This window comes from Misgurnus anguillicaudatus, chromosome 16 (genome assembly GCF_027580225.2).
Source record: "Misgurnus anguillicaudatus chromosome 16, ASM2758022v2, whole genome shotgun sequence".
NCBI lineage: Eukaryota > Metazoa > Chordata > Actinopteri > Cypriniformes > Cobitidae > Misgurnus > Misgurnus anguillicaudatus.
The window spans coordinates 35704986-35724061 of NC_073352.2; the positions used below are offsets into that span (position 1 = coordinate 35704986).

Here is a 19076-nt window from a genome sequence, read left to right on the forward strand (position 1 = left end):
TATCCCTCAAACTTTATGTGTGTGTTTATCTAAACTGATCATCTGAGATACAAAACCATATAATTCCTTAAAGAACAACAGAGTCCTCCTCGCACCTCAGGCCCATAAAAGACTGAAGGTGTTTATTTAGTAAGATATCTTATATTGTGAAATTGATTGACATATTTAGGATTCTGTATTATTTATGGCTCATTTGTGACAAGAGAGGGGAAAGCAGGGATCACCAGACTTACGAGTCTATAAAAGATGAATGTTTTAAATGACTATTTAGTCTTGACAAACTATGTAGTGGATTTACAAACACTCTCCAGATTCAATATTAGTCCAGTGTGTTTAGTTAGAAATATTTGTATGCATCAATAATCAAAGTCTTTTATACGTGCCAAAGAAACAAACTCATTCATTCATTCATTCATTCATTCATTCATTCATGCAAGCAAGCTGTTGTGTGACTCCTGTAAGCATTTCAAAACAATGCACATTACGTCTACAGTTTGCATATTAAGAGAATTATTGAATTTTTTGTATGTTTACAACTGGAGTAAACTGGATAATCTGTTAAATTGTTTAGTTTGCTGACAGCTATTTTTGGTTTTATTTTATTCTCATTTACATTTAGCAGATGCTTTTATCCAAAGCGACTTACAAAGATTAGGAAACAAGGGAGGCAATAGTACAAAAGGTGCTTTTACCACGATACAAGTTTTCACTATTCCCAAACAATACCAGTTGAGAGAAAAACAAAGTTGGTGTTTTTTTACTGAAGAGAGAGAAGAGATAGATATGCGGTCAATATGTCAAGTATTTTTTTGAAGAGGATGGCTTTTATTTGTTTTTTTAAATGTTGCAAGAGATGTGGTGGACTAGATTGCAATAAGAATATCATTCCAGCAGCAGAGAGAAGTGAATGAGCGTGAATGGGGTGTAGGAATATTCATAATTTTCCATGTTTTCCCTGATGTTCTACATCTCTTAAAGATATCTGGCAGCATTAATCCAAATTGGCAGTAGACCTTGTTTTCAAAATAAATGTAACAGATGAAGGGTTTTTCATAAAACATTATAATAAGGAAGTATTCTGATGAGTTTATAAACATTTCGTTTATAGCTACATTTAAGTAGAGACAGTGAATGGCATTGTTATAAAGGCGCTGACAGAGCCCCTTCACATACACTATACATTGCAACCTATTTGATGATCGGCTCGGGGTCAAATATTTACCGGATGTAAACTCTAGGTGTCGCTGTAGAGTGACGTAATAAAACCGTGAAGCTGCCGCTCGTCAGTCAGTCAGTCAGTAGTTTAAATCTCAGAGAGGGAAACCAGAGCTCTGCTGGACTTCACAAAGATATCGTCTCCACTCATTTTCTACAATTTGCTATTAAACCGAGTGATATCGTCCTGTGAAACACTATCGCGATCTTTACATCAGTCTCGTGTGTGATCGAGCGCGAGGAATAATGGTGAGTCTTAAATCAGTCTCATCTCTCACTTGCTGCAGTTTCGACATGAATATATGTTCACATTCACAACACCTCACAGAATATACTTTGTAATGTTTTTATCCTGAGTTTTTTTTATTAACCAACATGAAAAAAATACTACGTATGCTCTATTATTTCTTAATAATATAATGTTGTATATTACAATATAATATACACTTTGTTAATGTATAAGTTACTGTAGTATTCTGTTGTATTAACTATAGTGAATTGATGAACTGAAGTAAAAACTGTAGTATGCTTTAATATTTGCTATGGTAAGGATCAAAAACAATATTATCTGTGAATTTTGCTCCAGTTGACTAAAGTAAATCTCTTCTGTCATGGTGTCATCTTGTCAGGTTACATTCTGCATGAAAACCACAAGTTAAAGATTTCTGAGAAAAAAAACATTGCAATGCATTCCTAGAAGGTCCGGTCACAGAGAAGTTTTTTAGCACTTAATAGGTTGCCACAAACCATAAAAAGGCAATTTGCATAGCTAAAGTGCTGCCTGCCCATTCCTCTCATCTGCCTCGGTGGTCCTAAAGCGTCCGGCTCGCTCAGTCTGTAATGTCTACGTGTGTTTGCTGTGGGGTGAATGTTGTGAAATAGACTTTTGATGACCAGAATTTAGGGACAAAAGCAAACTGGGCAGTGTTTTTTCATCAGGCTGTAACCTTGGTAACCAGGGGCCACAACAGGACCCCTTGACCTATAGAGTCACAGTCCATTGTGGGAGTGGCTCTCAAGTGGAGCTGGTCAGAGGGCGTGAAGATCCCCCACGGGTCTCCAATCTCTTTTTGGCTGAACATAAAGTACAGATGGATATCTAACAACAACATAAAACATGCAAAGTAAGCACACAGCTGACGGTGCCCATTGAATTCCATAATATTTGTTTTTCCTACTATGAAAGTTACAATCAGCTGTGTGTCTTTTATCAAAATATCTTCTTTTGTGTTCATCAGAAAAACTTAATTCATACAGATTTAATAAATGAACACAAGAGAGATATCGTAAAATATTTGGTAGAGATCTTAATTTTAAAGGTTTTGGAATTGATGGATTATCAAATGCAAAAAGCCCATGACAGCTGTCAGATCAAGCTGATTATGAAGAGGACCTGAAAGAGACCCACAACCTGATACGTAATAGTGCTACTTTAAAGCATGTGGAGAACAGAAGCTGCACCTTTAAATCTGATCACTGCTCAGTCACTAAACCATACATCAGCATGAGATTGGTTCACACAAGTTTAATTCACTTTAGATCTGCCTTCAACACAAAATCATAAAAGAGAAATCTCTCATTCTTGATATGATGTCATTAATTTGCTAAGATATCTGCAGTCACAGGATCAGATCAGAGATCCTCCACTTGTAGTTGACACATTAAATGTGTAGTGAGTGTATTACTATCTCATAAACTTCTCTAAGACTGATGAGAAAGTGTTCTGTGTCTGGATTAGGATTAGTTGACTTTCACGTGTAGCCTACACATGTGCATGGACACGCTTCATTCTCCATCATGTCTCCTATCCGTGTCTCTCACTGTTATTAAAGCTTTGTGATGTTTGAGAATCAAGTAAATGAAAGGTTTTACTGCATGAGATATATTATTGAAAGATGAGGTGTGTGTAGTTTTGGAAACAATTGTGGGTTAGTTTGTGTTTTGAAATTCCAGATAAGTGGCATTTTGAGAAGGCTTGTTTACCCATGCAGGTGAAATGATATATTTCAACATACTAACTATAGTAATAATGTGTTCTTGATGTTTGCTTTTAAAACACAGCTTTCTGTCTTGTGCGACTCAATGTGCAAAGTAAATGCTGTGTTGGTTTTGTTTTGCAGTAAAATATTGTGTGTGTCAGTCATTGTTCCTCTATCAGCTTACAGTAATCAACATGTCAATATGAGTTTATTGTTGAATGCAGTGCTAACACAAAGGACCAGTTTCAGTGAGAAGTTATTTTGATCTGCTGGTTTAGGGTAACAATTGTTTCCTGGTTATAAACATAAAGGGTTAGTTACTAATGCTAAACAGTTACTGGTCATATTTATCCATTTTCTTCTTTTGCAAGACATTTAAACCCAGTTTGCTCCCTGCAATTAAAATACTGAAGTTTTTTTTTGAAAATGAGTTCATGAGTAAAACAGTATTAACAGTACATAAACATTTAGTCACTAATGCATTACAAAGTCTATACATTGTTTTCAGTATATTCTGTGTATTACTAATGCACTGCCCTAGCACTGACCTATACATGATGATAGTGATTCCAACTCTTTACTAGTATCAGTCAGATGTTGTCTTAATATAAGATTCAGTTCATGCCTTTTTTATATATAGTAATACCTTTAGTAGCTGACAGAAATAATGCAGAAATCTACAGGATTTGATTCTGTGTGATTCTTGTTGATCATTGTATTGATGCTAGTTTAGAAGACAGCATGGAGTTAGTTTAACCACACAACCAGTAACTTTATCTACAGTATTTTTTATCAGTTATTTTTCAGTCAGATTATTATAGCAACAACTGTAACATGGACCACTTGTCATTTTCTAGTTGATTTAACATGATTATTTGTTATTGTTTGAGCATGTTTATCATTTTTGTAGAAGAAGTTTCTTCTGAGGAACTTGTCCTCTCTTTACAGTGTACCGACTCAGATAGTTTGTCTCTCGTCAGGTGTCAGATAGATAACAGTGTGCACGTCCAGACCTGTTTACATCATCACTTTATACCAACATCACCACATCTCTTCATCTCTTCAGCTTTGAATCTGAATCTGTCATCTTTAAATCTCCCTGTGATGGTTACATTTCTGTGATCTTCAGGGAGTGTTTTGCCCAAAGGAGTAAATAATCAACACTGTGCGACAGAGTCACATACAGTCATTAATGAAATATTTCAACTTCTGTTTGATCTCTCAGTAAAATAACTCTTCTGTAAACACGGCCTTTTCTAAAAAAAATTTCCTTTCCAGAATAAATGTGTTTGTCTAGTTGATTTCTGGCCAAGACTGACGTACTGTGGTTAAAGTCTAAATCACTACCGGTAAATCAGCAGAGTCATCAAAGTACTGAGTATCTGTCTGTCTTACATCTTTATGTATTTATTTATTTATTTATTATGTCAAGTTTTTTTGAGATTAAAAACGCTCAGAGTTTTATTTCCATCTATTTGTGGGTTATGTAAACACCTCTGTCATTGGTCAATAACTCGTCCCACACTGAACTCATATCATTGGTTGAGACCACGGTAGGCCGACTCCCATCTCCACAGTTCACATGCTGAACAAGACCTTTGTCTCTCAGCAGGACGATGTTATTTGATGCTATGGGCCGATGCTGTTTACTGTAGCATGTGAGACGAAGCCCAAGTTATTATTTAAACACATTGCAATATGGATATTTTCACTGTATACCGTGTCCAACATCTTCTTTAAAACAAAATTAAAACTAATTTACACTACATTTACAGTTAAATATTTGGCAGATGCTTTAACCCAATGTGAATTGTAGTTATACATTAAATCAGTAGGGGAGAACCGGGACGTTATTTCATTATCGTTTTGCGTGTGTAGGTCCAGAAAGCTGTTTTCAACCATGACAAGTCAATTCCTAAAGCGGTCGTTTTTTTCTTCTAACGTGTTGTGTTTTAGTACTGATCTATCTGCAGGTTATTTAGTGCTCGAACACATACTAAAGTTTGACTTGTCAGTAAATTGGGTTTGAGTTCCTGTCCAGACGAAAGTTACACTTTTTACTCACTGCTAATACTCTTGCATTATGTTCAACATTTATATTATTCTAATTTGATTTAATTTCATTTTTCATAGTGTCCATACTGTTGAAAAAAAAATTATTCTGTGTGTACTGTCAGGTTGCTTTTGAAACATTTGATAAAACTTACATTTAAAATGTCATTTAATTATTTTTTGCAAACGACAAAATATGTTTGCGGTTACATATTAACATGGAAATACTCATATATATTTTTTACTAAAAACAAGTATAACACAAAAATCTTCTTTTGATTGAACTCATGATCTTTGCATCGAGAACACAACACTCAGCTGAACTACAGAAACACATTCAGTGAATCAGTTCAGCATTATCAGAGTTATAATATCATTTAGCAGACGCCTTTGTCCAATATCACTGCCTGTAGCACAAGTATTGTCCTTCACATTTGTCATAAAACAAGGGGAACAGGTTCTTCCACACCGGCCCCATAGAACAACGCTTCCTGATCAGTGTCACAGTGCCAGGAGAGAGAGAGAGAGAGAGAGAGAGAGTAACCAGAGACATTCCCAGGGGTTTTCCGGTCTCTAGTTTGGCAGCAGGTCTGTGGGAGTGAAGGAAGAGATGTTCGGATGGGTCATTTGGATCGAGCGTCTCCTCTGTGCCATGAGCAGAAAATCTAATGTACATTAACTGGAACACAAAGCAGACAGCGGCTGTTTTTCTCAGGTGAACGTCTTGTTTTCTCTTTTCATTTTATGGTGCTACAATTCTTCAGCTTAAAGAATCTTTTCTGTAGTGTTTATCTATCCAGTAAAGAAATCTGTTAAATTTTGTGACTTTATTAAGTGCAAAAATTATCCAAAGTCAGTTTTTCATGTTCATTTACAACCCTAGGATTGTCTTAAGAATGAAATGGTGTATTATTACTTTATTTGAAAGGGTCATGAATAATAATGTTGAGCTCTGCTCTGATTGGCTGTTTCTCCTTCAGTAGCTCTGTGTGTGTGTAAACAGATCTTATGTTTGAGTCTGTATCAGATTTTGAGAAATAATCAATTGTTTGGAGATTGTAAATGGACATTTCTGAGTGTATGGACCTGAAAAACATAACTGTAACGTCAATAGTAGAACTTCAGACTAAACGTTAGCATATAGCATTAACTAGCATATAGCATTAACTAGCATATAACGCTAACTCTGCAGGCACAACTTTGTTTTTAGCATTGTAGCAACATTGTACTTAATTGAATGTGTAATTTAATGTTGTGGTGTACATCTGGACTGTAATGTCACAGTCGGTGTTATGTTGTGATTGGTCTGTTTTCCAGCGGTCCAGGTTTACATAAGAAGTAGGAAACAATCGTGTTTGAGGCTCAAGATATAAACGAACGCACTCTGTCCGAGGTGCAAGCCAAGAAAGATAAATAAATAGCTTGACGAAGGCATTGTGCCGAAACGTTGGAGAATAAACTTTTTGCAAGTGATTGTGCAGTCATATCTTTAATGTACGTGAGGCTCATGATATGTCATTACCATTTACACAACTCTTTATTATTCATCTATGCCTACATAAATACAGTTTTACATTCTACTGCACCTTTAAAATACAGTTTCAGTTTGACATTGAGCTCTCTTTACCTCACAGTAATCTCTCTCTCTTTCTCTCAGCAGGCCTATTATAGTCCACTTGCATTCTGTTTATTGTCAAGAATGTTGTGAAGTGAGTTTTTGAGGCCTTTGGGAAGCTTATTTGCATTTGAAATGGCCTGCACAAACTCACATCTTTAATAGCAACATTAAATGAACACACCGGATTAGCACATCCTCATTTTCGACAGGGAAAACATTGTAATCCTGGCTGTTACGTGAGCATCGCATTGTTAAAATCAATCCTTTATGTTAAGATAAGGTTTAACTCTTTTAACATCTGACTTCACTTTAATGGTGTGAAAGATGTTATAATGAATGAATGTTTCAGGTTATATACTTTTATATGACCACTTGTGTCTAAGATTATTCAAGTATTCATGAATACATCTGTGTATTTGGGATTCATTACTGAAACAAAGCACCATTCTCTAATTTAATATAAAGAAAGATGACTTAATCTAATATGACGTCTATAGCAGATGCATTACTCTTGATCTTGTCTATTAATCTATGTGATGTCATGGCCTGATGAACACATACAAGGAACTGTTTGTACAGTGAAACTACATGTAAAAGTGCTGATGTCACCTAAAAGTGTTGGGTAAATATACTGCGGTCTCATCTCTGAGAATCTACTTTGCTTTAGGTGTGTGAGAACGTCATTCATGTTTATACAGAAACACAACAGTTGTCTTCTCCTGTGCTGATCTTTCTCTTCAACATCTCTCTTCTGCTCTTATCTCATTGCAGGACAGCTATAAAGCTCAGATTAATTATTACCCCAACAAAAATGTGAGGAATCTACATTTTGACTTGCTTATCTAACCTTCTTCCCTTCATGATGAATGTATCGCTTTAATCGGGGTGAATGATGAAATATAAAGAGTCGGAGAGAGAGAAAGGAACTGGCTTATGTCAACTCAATGAGAAAAGTCAACAGATATAAAGCTGGTTACACAATAGAGTCACTGCTGACCTCTTAAAACACTGGTTAGTACCTGTAAAGATATGAAGATGTATGGGAAAGCACCTGCTGGCATGATGAGACTACAGAATACCAGTTTGTTGATTTCAGAAGCATAGACAATTATGGAAATAGTTCTTACTTTCTTTAAAAATGAAATGTCTGTAGTTAGACGTATATAATATGCATAAGGAATTTGAAAATAATGCATACCCAAGGTAGGTGGTAATGCGACACGATGCAAAGGACCGGAGTCAATTACTGCTCTTATACCACATTTACCACAGACATTGTGTGCCGCATTACCACCTTGGGTGTGCATTTTTTTGCGAATAATCCAACGGTTTGTTGTCAATTATTTCTTGAACATTTAATAGGTCAGGTGTGCATTTTACATGATTCTTAACCAATCAGAATAAAGCATTTAAGAGACCCATGGTATAAACTATTCTATTCAATAATATCGATTTTATTAGTTAAGCACTTCCTAAAAATACTCATTGGTTAGGTATTGATCTGTTTAAGTGCATATAAATATAATCTTATCCAGAAATATAATAAAGCAGAAAGTCATGAATGTCCACTGGTCAAATGATCAGATTTAATTCCTGTTGATGTGGGAGATTTGTGTTTATTTCTGGTATAATGACAGTATCAGGCTACATTATATCTAAAATGTCTCCAGTCCTCTGAATCCTTATCATTTAAATGTAATATATTATGCATGAAATGCTTTACTGTAGGTGTTAACAGGAAAGGTAGGTGTGAAGTTTCCATTCAGTTGCCATAGTGACCGTTTAAAATCTGCTCTTAAAGTTTTATGTAACATCTCATCTAAATGTCCAGATGTGTCTCATCTTGTTGTTTAGAAAGCATGCGGTTATATTGATGGCGTTAAACAAACGTCAATGGATCAGGGTTATGCTGGACTCAGTATTAGAGCTAATACGATTAACACTTACAGAATGACCTCTTCACAAGATTATCAGCTGCTTTTACTACAGTAACACACGGGTATTCACATGGCCTTGCTTTTACTTCAGACTACAAGTATATTCACTTAAATTTGTCTAAAGTCTAGACTTATTTTCTTAGGTCATTTTAGGTCATCAAGAAAATGCATCTTGATTTAAGAATTTTTAAATATTTGTACTGAAAACAAGACAAACATACTAAATAAGAGAGTCATTTTTTTTGCAGTGCAAACATTGACCTGACTTTGGTCTGACACTACATACTTCATTAAGTTTAAATAGAGCAGCATTGTTTGCTTCAGAAATGGTGCTTTTCCATCGCATAGTACCCCACGGATTGGTTTGGGTCAGCTCACCTCACTTTGGTATGGTTAGCTTTTCCTTTAAGTTTAGTATCACTTCATAGTGGGAGGGATTATAGGCGCGTGGTTATATTTGCGCTGCCTACTGCTGTGACATCATACAAGTGAGAGCATCGTTGAACATTCCCATTCATTTATTATTTCTCAGTCCCCCACAAAACTAAAATTGACCACCACAAATAGATGTTTGCACATCGCAGAGCACAGATGACAACATGTTTACTCGAGACAGCACAAGCTAGCATGAAGGTAAAGCTCTTTACATTATAGCGATGACTGGTAGTGATGATTCTCTCAGATCAGTGATCTACTGTGTTTTCACCTCACGTTTTGGTATCAGCTCAAGTCACTTGGAACCCCAACTGAGGTGGTACTAAAAAAAGTATCAAGTACTACAAACTGGTACTATGCAATGGAAAAGCACCAAGAGACTTTTTGAAGGTGACTCTGCAGCTCATTTTCTTTATATTAAAGCCTTCAGTTTCCTCTTTGCCCTCCGTCTTCCAGGAGCCCTTTCACCCTGCAGGAAGAAGTTTTATAGACTTTCCTCACCGGCACGACTAAATGAGCCTGAACTTAACCAGAATGTCTCCAGTGTGCCGTCTGAGAAAACTGAATGGTGCTTGTATGTCATAAAAGACCTCTGTTGAACTTGATGCAAGTCCCTATCAAGAGAGCTAGTGTTGTTAACATGAATGAAGTCGCCACTGTTGGACCAATGTTTCACAGGGAGTCATATTCAACTTAATGTTTGGTGCTAAATCTGTGAATAATGAAAGGGGTGCACAGTGTCACCGGGTCCTGGACGCTTATGTCATAACTCCAGGCAATTTAACCCCAAAGAGCTGTTCTTTGACTGCTTGCGTGCACTATTAGATGATATACTGTAAGAGTTTGTGGCCTGATTCATCATCATCATCATCTCTTTATCAGCTTCTGTGAGATTTTTGATTGTGTTGTAGCGTGTAGGGTTCATGTCTGGGGTTGTCTGTGACCTCGGGCACAATGATACTAATGATGACATTGTTACATCATTGACCTGAAAACACATGCCGTGTTGATTTTGAGTGACAGCTCAGTCAAATGTATTTCCTGACAGAGATGGTGACCAGCTGAAGTTAATTGTGGCTGAAATGTCTTATTTGTTGAGTGCATTGCATTGTGGGATAACCAATCCTATAGAGTGAAGTCAATAAGACATAAATCATCCAGGTGTAGTGTGTGTATGGACATGGACTGTAACAGAGAAACATCATCAGATTAGATACAGTAGTATGATAAGATACAGCTGTGAAGGAGTCGTCTACAGATCAGAAATCAGCTCAGTGATGTGCAGGGAGGGCTGTAGATGTCTTAAGAGTAAGTAAGATTATGATATTTTTAAAGACACATCAAGCTAGACAGAGACGTGTCTTTATAAGAGACTGCAGGTCTTAACTTGATTGTTGAAAAGTATGTTTGGAATGTAAAAGACCTCTCTCTCTCTCTCTCTCTTTGTGTTCTAGTTAGTTTTTATCTGCTTCGCTTTTTTAAATGAACACGTATAGCCAGTCACAGTGTGTCTGTTTTACGCGGAGACATTTAAGATCTATGTGCCTGTTTGTGTGTGTGTTTGTGTGTGTTTGTTTGTGTGTGTGTGTGTGTGTGTGTGTGTGTGTGTGTGTGTGTGTGTGTGTGTGTGTGACTGAGGAACAGACTGAGCAGGTTGTAAATCAGGTCGAGTCTTTCATTCTGCTCCGGCTGTTCAATGTCCGAAGCAATTATGGAAAGACGTCTGGATGCAACAATTTTCCTGTCCTTTAAGATTTGTGGTGACTTTTAAAAAGGTCTGAACCCCCCGCCACCTTTCCACAGCGCAGACATTCATCACACCTTTACTTTAGTGTCAGCTGGGTTTCTGTGTGTTGAAATATTGTGACTCCGCCAGATTTGTCTCTGTGTCAGCGTTATTTTATTTCACAGAGGAAGCAGAACTATATGATGAACACATGCTGTACGTGTTGACCAATCAAACTACTATAATGTATCAGTCAAATATTAGTCAGTATTTACTCATATTATGATGACACAACAGAGCACATTCACACAGTAAATCTATCGTTCATCGTGAGGTCATCAAGATTGACTCGGAGTCATCTGTTCATCTAAATATTTCATGGCCACGCCCACAATATTTTACTTTCGGGACAGTGACCCGTTTCTCTGACCTCTCTCTCATTATAATACTTTACTATTCGTGGTGTCAATAATAAACTAAAGTGGCACTCTAACTGATGACGTCTTGATGTTCTTGTGCATTAAGTGTGATGGTTAGCCAAGAACCATCAAGAGCTCATGCATAAATCATGAGGTGCTTTGCTTTTTTAATCCCTCTGGGTAAGACGAGCTTAAACTCAAGTGCCACACTTATCTGCCGCCTTTACACTCATTTACATACAATAGTTCACTAGCAGAAGACTGGATTTGGTTTAATAATGGCTTTGTTGGTGTAAAGAAGACCTCTGGGCTTTATTGAATGTGTTAGTTTGTCTTCTGTTGAAACTATATTCATTAGCAGAGATGTGTAATAATGGAAATGTGTACTTGATGTGCCAGATTTCGAATCTGAAAATCAACTCAATGTAAATTGCATTTTTGTTGTAAGCTATGAATCGTCACCATTTGTCAAGTCAAAAAAGCACTTATGAGTTTGCAGTTACCTTAGATGTTCTGTAACTATTTTTTATTGAAGTGGACCTACATCGGACCCCAGAGCAACCGGAGCAACACCCCATCCCTTTACCATACTCCTTTCACTAATAGCCTACAATACAATGTTTCTGCTATACATCAGTTGTGGCATGATCCTTTCTCGTGAAGATGCTCCTATAATCTCATCATTACATTATATTATATTATATTATATTATATTATATTATATTATATTAATCCAGCTGTATTCAAGTCTAAAATTAAAACTGAGTTGGTGGTGTTTTTTTAAGGCATTTGGCCTCATTTTCAGGATATTCAGTTTATGGGATGATTCCCAGTTTGAATCATCAGAGTTATTATGTAACAGACTTGTGAACTTGTGTTTGTTTCAAAAGGAAAGCAGATATTCTTCTGACTCATTTTCTTCTTTAAGTCTTAAAGGAATAGTTCACCCAGAAATAGAAATGTATTTGTTAGGGTAATGCTGAAGCACATTATTATTGAATTTATCAGTCTTTGTCACAGTGTTCTTTGTTGCCAAATGATGATTTTATTTTATTGCATATTTTCATTGTTTTCTTCTATGCTAAAATGTTTTCTGTAAAGCTGCTTTGTAACAGATACAATATCTAGAAATTTTAAATCAAATTAAATAGATGATCTGTTATTGTAAAGTGTTGATGGTTTATTCAATACAGATGTTGTGAAAGATGATCATCTCTAAAAATAAGCATACACTAGTCAGTGTGATTTCGATGTTGTGTTCTCCTACACTTGATAAAGTCTTTGCACAATGGAGTGACTGAAATTATATTCTTTATCTCCCGTTATACCACGGGTCTGTTGAATGCTTGATTCTGATTGGATAAGAAATGTTCAACTGGTATGCATTGGTTTTCGATAAACTCACACCTGACCTGTTAAATGTCTTAAAATGACGACCAGAGCAATGTCTGTGGTAGCCGTGTTATAACTGGAATAATTGACTCCGGTCCTTTGAATTATGACAGGAATGATTGACAACGAGGCGTTGAATTATTAGAAAATAATGCACACCCAAGGTGGTAATGCGGCACAGCGTGAAGTTATTAATCTTATACCACGGTTACCACATACATTACTCTGGTAGTTATTTTTCCAGGTCAGGTCAGGTGTCTGTTTAACAGAAAAATAATCAACACACATGAAACATTTCTCACCCAATCAGAATTAAGCACTCAACAGACCCGTGGTATAACTGATAATAATGCACACCCACACTGTAACTCCGCTTCGTGTTGTGCCGCATTACCACCCCATTATTTTAGAACAATTCAACGACCTGTCATCCATTATTTCTTACTTATTCTTCTCATTTGCTGCAGCACATGAACATGATTTGGTCACGTATATTCATTGAGATATCAAATGACATTCAAGTCACACAAATGAGGTTTCACAGTTATGGCAAACTCAATGTCAAGGTGGACAGACCGAACTATTGTCCTGGGCAGATAATGGTCATAAATGGTCATCTGTGGTATATAGTCCATCTATTGGGTGTGGGGAAAAAACATGTTATACCAGAACCTGTTTTTAGCATTGGCCTTCAGCTAAGACTAATCTTTAAGGAACTTAGTTTCATGTTTCAAAGGTGAACATCAGAAAGGCTTTTTCAACAGTTTTCCTTTCTCTTTTTCCAATTTAGAAACCATAACCAATGGCAACAGTCCAGGCCCTGTCTTTGACCCAGGATCCCATCAAAAGCACCGGTACCGTTTACCCAGCATCTTCTCTGGCATCGGGCCGCTGCGTCATGGGAAGCGTAGGGAGTCTTATCGAAAAGTCAGACGCGTCACCTATAAATAGTAACAGAGCGGTTCCCCAGGTACCTGGACGTCAGAACAACGGCCTACTGAAGAAAGGATTCAACCAGAGAGAGTTCCTAAACTATCTCAACATCACCAAGAAAGAATCAAAGAGCAGCAAACACATCATCACTGAAACATCTTCAGTCAAGAGACGCGAGGAAGAGGAGGAAGACGTCTACATGAAGGTCTATAATAGAGATGGAAAAGAAGTTGATTTGGGAAAGAACTCACTTCCTATAGGTGGCAAGTTTGATAAGGTATTAATGATTTTTGATAACCTGCTCTATTCTAGTTAATCAAATGATGATGTACACTTTTATCTAAAGTGACTTGCTGTGCATTTTTAGCTATACAAATTTATTTTAGTATCTTTATTCAAGCCATTGGAGATCAAACCAAACACTTTTTGCAACTGCTAACGTTTTTGTCTTTAAAAATACTTTAGCATGATGTGAAGCTTTCTGAACATATCATTGAAAAACAATGGTTTGATATGTTTTAAACCAACAGCACTCACTTTTAATAAGCACTGAACAGATCTCTTTAGGAACAGGTCGTTCCCCCGTTACAGTAACGTAATAAATACTAAACTGATGGCTTCCTGCTCGTAAAATCTGTAGTGGAAATGCAGAAATGGTTTTGGCCCCAAAGTCCCAATCGAAAATAAATGGTATAGACGAACCGTCCGGCCAAATGTATCTCTCTAATCAAATAGAGTCTCTCTCTCTCTCAGGTGACCTTATTCAGCAGGACTTTATTTGGCATCGCTCCAGTATTTAAGTGTCGATCTGTTCCCCTGATGCACATATGCTGATTTACTGACTCATACTTCTTCTCTCTTCCAGGCACGATTCAGGACCTCGGCCTTCAAACCGGTCACGCCCAAAAACTTCAGCTCCATGCAGAACCTCTACCCGTCCAAATCAGAAGAGTTCCAGAGCGGCCTGACCGCCAGCATGCATCCGTCCTACACCAAAACGGCATCCAAATCTCTGTCCAACTCATCTTCCTCTTCCTCCCCCTCACGGCCAGGCACGAGCGCTGGCAAGGGCACGTCGGCCCGGGGCCTCGGCCAGGAAGAGGAGAACGCGTCGGACTCCGGGCACAATTCCATGAACAGCCTGCCCCCCTATCGCCCACCGTTCCGCCCTCACTTGGGACAAATCAGCGCCTCCACGGGTCACATCAACCACATAGGGTCACTGGATCGCACCTCACTGGGCTTCAAGGGGGGCCCTTCCACCGTCACCGACATGTCCTGCCAAAGCATGGGCACACTGAACCGTCTACAGTGTTACGGCAGCGAGGCCCCGCCTCCCTATGAGCTGTCACATTCACTGGAGGACGTGGTGAGAGATCTGGAGGAGCGTTTACACGAGAAAGAGCACGAGCTGAGACAGATGAGGAGGAACCTGGATGAAAGTGAAGATGCCATTGCGCAGGTCAGTATCTACAAGAAATCATCCATGTGATCCTGTCTGTTACATCCAGACTAACGTCTTTTAATCTAAGATTTTAATCTTATTCAGTCAATAGTACAGATATCAAGATTATATTTTCACAGAATGTAGGGTGATTTTATGTAGGGCTGCAACTAAGGATTATTTTTCAAATCAGAATTCACTAATCGGATAAAAAACATAAATATTTACTCAATTATATTTTTCCACTTATAATAGCTAAATAAGTCACTCAATTATTGTATTCATGTGTAGAAGTGTAAAAGCCACACACTACTACAGAGTTTTACTAATATAATCTTTTTCATTTTGATATTTTAAGCCTCAAATAAAAAAGTTTGTACAATTTTTAAATAGTTAAACATCTTTAAATGTCAAAATATACATAAACAAAACATATTGAGTCTTCATGAATGTGCTGGTGAGGAAATTTAGGCACAGATGAATAAACTCATTTTAATCTTTAACTTTAGACCTTAATGAGAATTAACATTACTTCATATTAACTAAATAAATACAGTGAGGAAAATAAGTATTTGAACACCCTGCTATTTGCAAGTTCTCCCACTTAGAAATCATGGAGGGGTCTGAAATTGTCATCATAGGTGCATGTCCACTGTGAGAGACATAATCTAAAAGAAAAAACTGAAATCACCTGTTAGTCTGCCTTTAAAATGTCCACCTCCACTTCATTTATTATCCTAAACTAGATGCACCTGTTTGAGGTTGTTGCATAAAGACACCTGTCCACACCATACAATCAGTAAGAATCCAACTACTAACATGACCAAGACCAAAGAGCTGTCCAAAGACACTAGAGACAAAATTGTACACATCCACAAGGCTGGAAAGGGCTACGGGGAAATTGTCAAGCAGCCTGATGAAAAAAGGTCAACTGTTGGAGCAATCATTAGAAAATGGAAGAAGCTAAACATGACTGTCAATCTCACCTCGTGGGGTCTCAATGATCCTAAATCCTTTCTCAGCGACAGGCCAGAAACCTGATAGCAGGGTGTTGAAATACTTATTTTCCTCACTGTAAGCCATTATGATATGAAAGTGATATACCGTACATGTGTTGTTACAGTAATAAAAACCTGGATTTTCCCCCTTACTTTAAAACAGATGATTAGTTTGTGGTTCATACTGACAACGAATTTCATTATTAATTTTTATTGATTAGTTAATGCAGCCCTAAGTTTATGTAGAAAAGAGTTAATCACTAAATATTGCCTTTAGCTGAGTTTAAACAGATTATATATGAAGTTTTATATCAAAAATGTTGGCTAAATACTTAGAACATTAAACAAGAAATATGGAAATAAAACTACTAACACTACTGCGTGTCTTGTGTCATTCTGTAGGTTTTTGAAGGGAAACAGCGTCTTTGGGAGAAGGAAGTGACCGAACTAAAGCATCTCTATATGGCCAAACTGCGTCAGATATCCCAGCAGTCTCAGCGTTCACAACGAAACATGCAGCTACAGCTTTATAAAGCACAGCAGGAACGCAATCGACTGAAGGAGGAACTGGATTCTCTCAAACTGGACTACCGGACCCTAAAAAGTCAAAGTGCTCCTTCAAGTCAGAACATTAATCCTCAGCTGGAGGAAACCCAATGGGAGGTAAGCATGATGTCAAACTTATCTACTCCGTGTTTTGGGGCTTTTAGAGGATTTTAGGAGATTAAAGTTTTTTGTAGATGTAGATGGATATAATTTTGGGTATAATGTATCCCATTTCTCTGGCCATAAATATGTTTGAAATATATGCTAAATACATTTAGTATAAAGTAATATAAGGTCAAGCTTAATTAAATATGATTTTGAATTTGAAAATATATTTAGTTTTAATCTTCATATTTCAAGATATATTATATTTCAAAATGTATTTCAGAGCAACAACTACATTTCTTGTCATCTTTTTAAATCTTTTATGTTTGCAAGTTTGTAACAAAGTTTTTCTTCCAGTGCAATGTGAATATAAATGCTTTAAAATATATTTATTTTTTTTAAATATATTTCAAAATATACAAAAATGCCAAAAAAATATATTGGTGAAAAATACATATTTGTAAACACATTTTAGCAAATATATTTTTGGCCATTTTTTGTATATTTTGAAATGTATTAAAAATTATATTTGAAAAAAATTTTTTTGCTGAATGGTATCATAAATCTGATTTGTTTTTAAATCTATTAAGTCAGATCCATGTGCTATTCAAACTAAAGCTTTCTGCTGTGAAGACTTTTTTGTAGGCCAACATGAAAGGTTGACTGCAGGACTCTGTACCATGTCTGATATCTAAAGAATAAACCATAAGAAATATTTTCAAATCATAATTATACTTTTGATGATTTTTAACCCTGTGTAGGTCTGTCAGAAGTCTGGAGAAATCTCTTTATTGAAGCAGCGGTTACGAGACTCGCAGGCAGAGGTCACGCAGAAGCTGAGCGAAATGTTTTTATTGAAAACTCAGCTGCACGAAGCGCGCAATGAGATCCGATCTAAAGACGATCAGATCGACACGCTGCAGACGGCCCTACAGGGCGCCCGGCGTAAATGCCTTTTGCCTGCTTTAGAGGACGGTCGAGAGGACGCAGAAGAGACCGGAGGACCCAGCCAAACGGAGGAGCGTCTCCGAGCTGAACTTCTCCTGGAAAGACGTCAGAATGAAGCGCAGGCTTCAGCGTTTGAGGTGGAGAGGAGCACGTGGCAGATCGAGAAAGAGAAAGTCATACGATATCAGAAGGAGCTGCAGGCCAGCTATCTGGAGATGTACCACAAGAATGAGGCCTTGAAGAGAGAACTGGCATTACTGAGAGGGGGCGGGGACAGAGTGGATGAGGGCGGGGCTTTGATAGAAGAAAACCCACCCACTGGCCTGCCCTGGATAGAGAGGATTGAGTCTTCTGAAATTTGACTTTGTAAATGCCAACAGCTTTGATTTCTGAGACTGGTTTAAGATGAATAAATAAAGAAACACCAAAAATGCAACCATATGCAAGCTGAACATTATGGGATGTTTAGAAGAAGGGATAGATGTTTATCTTCTAAAGCATCAATGTTATTTTAAAAATGAAGTTTGTTCACCTTTAAGAATGTTGTAATGAAATGTAGAGCTTGCATCAGTGTAATAGCATCTGTCCATTTATACTTCTATAGTTGCTGAATATTATTCTTGTGACGGCTGCTGTTTATAAAACCATCAGATTTAAAGCATCAGATTTTTGTGCTGCCATTCAACAGAGACTGAACTGAAAAGCATGTTGCACTTTAAACACACACAACACACACACACACAGCTCAAGAGTTGTCTGCTTGTTTGTCTCTCTTGCATTGGATAAATGTTAACAGCTAATGTGTGTCTTCATTCATTCATTCCTCTGGTGAGCTCTTCCAGAAATGCATGAATGTGAAAGTAAAATACTGGAAGTTATCTCACAGATGTCTGTCAGGTTACTAGTCAACTATACTGTGATTTGTTTTAAACTACTGAGTGTCATCTCTTTCATGTATTATGAATTGTATAGATTTGGACTATAGACGCATGATCTCTTCTTTACCTCAACGCTGGCATTTTACTTTAACGTGACTGAAGATTTTCTTCCTTCTTCTTTATGAGCTCGAAAATGTGTCTTCCAGTTCAAATAAAAGTGTGAAAAGTTTCTTTAAGTGTGTTTTCATTCACACGCACTGTATTTCATTCAGTCAATAAATCTTCATAACTCGACTCGTATCAAGCAATGATTCTGGGGTGGAGTTGTAAAATTCATGTGTTCAACTGTAATCTACTGTTATTGTAGGTGAAACAAAAATAAAACCATTAAATGAATGAGATATTTACTGAATGAATGGGACAATCTGTTTAAATTGAGAGTGATGAGGTG

The 19076-nt window shown here is 37.1% G+C and overlaps 1 protein-coding gene across 2 annotated transcripts; it reads left to right on the top strand.

Moving 5' to 3' along the window:
• The first annotated feature begins 1268 nt into the window (after positions 1-1268).
• n4bp3 (NEDD4 binding protein 3) lies at positions 1269-18854 on the top strand. Of its 2 annotated transcripts, none has more exons than XM_055178455.2 (5): positions 1269-1464; positions 13564-13983; positions 14572-15168; positions 16551-16811; positions 17561-18854. In XM_055178455.2, exons 2-5 carry the CDS (start codon positions 13576-13578, stop codon positions 18107-18109), a joined length of 1815 nt encoding a protein of 604 aa, XP_055034430.2. In that variant the 5' UTR covers positions 1269-1464; positions 13564-13575; the 3' UTR covers positions 18110-18854. The 2 variants fall into 2 exon arrangements, with proteins under 2 accessions (XP_055034430.2, XP_055034431.2); XM_055178456.2 differs by lacking the exon at positions 1269-1464 and adding an exon at positions 5823-5961.
• Positions 18855-19076: the final 222 nt, after the last annotated feature.

Coding starts and splice junctions, on each gene's coding strand:
- n4bp3 (XM_055178455.2), top strand. CDS start 13,576: ATGGCAACAGTCCAGGCCCTGTCTTTGACCCAGGATCCCATCAAAAGC. Junction 13,984..14,571: donor TAGGTGGCAAGTTTGATAAG/GTATTAATGATT, acceptor TCTCTCTTCCAG/GCACGATTCAGGACCTCGGC. Junction 16,812..17,560: donor TGGAGGAAACCCAATGGGAG/GTAAGCATGATG, acceptor AACCCTGTGTAG/GTCTGTCAGAAGTCTGGAGA.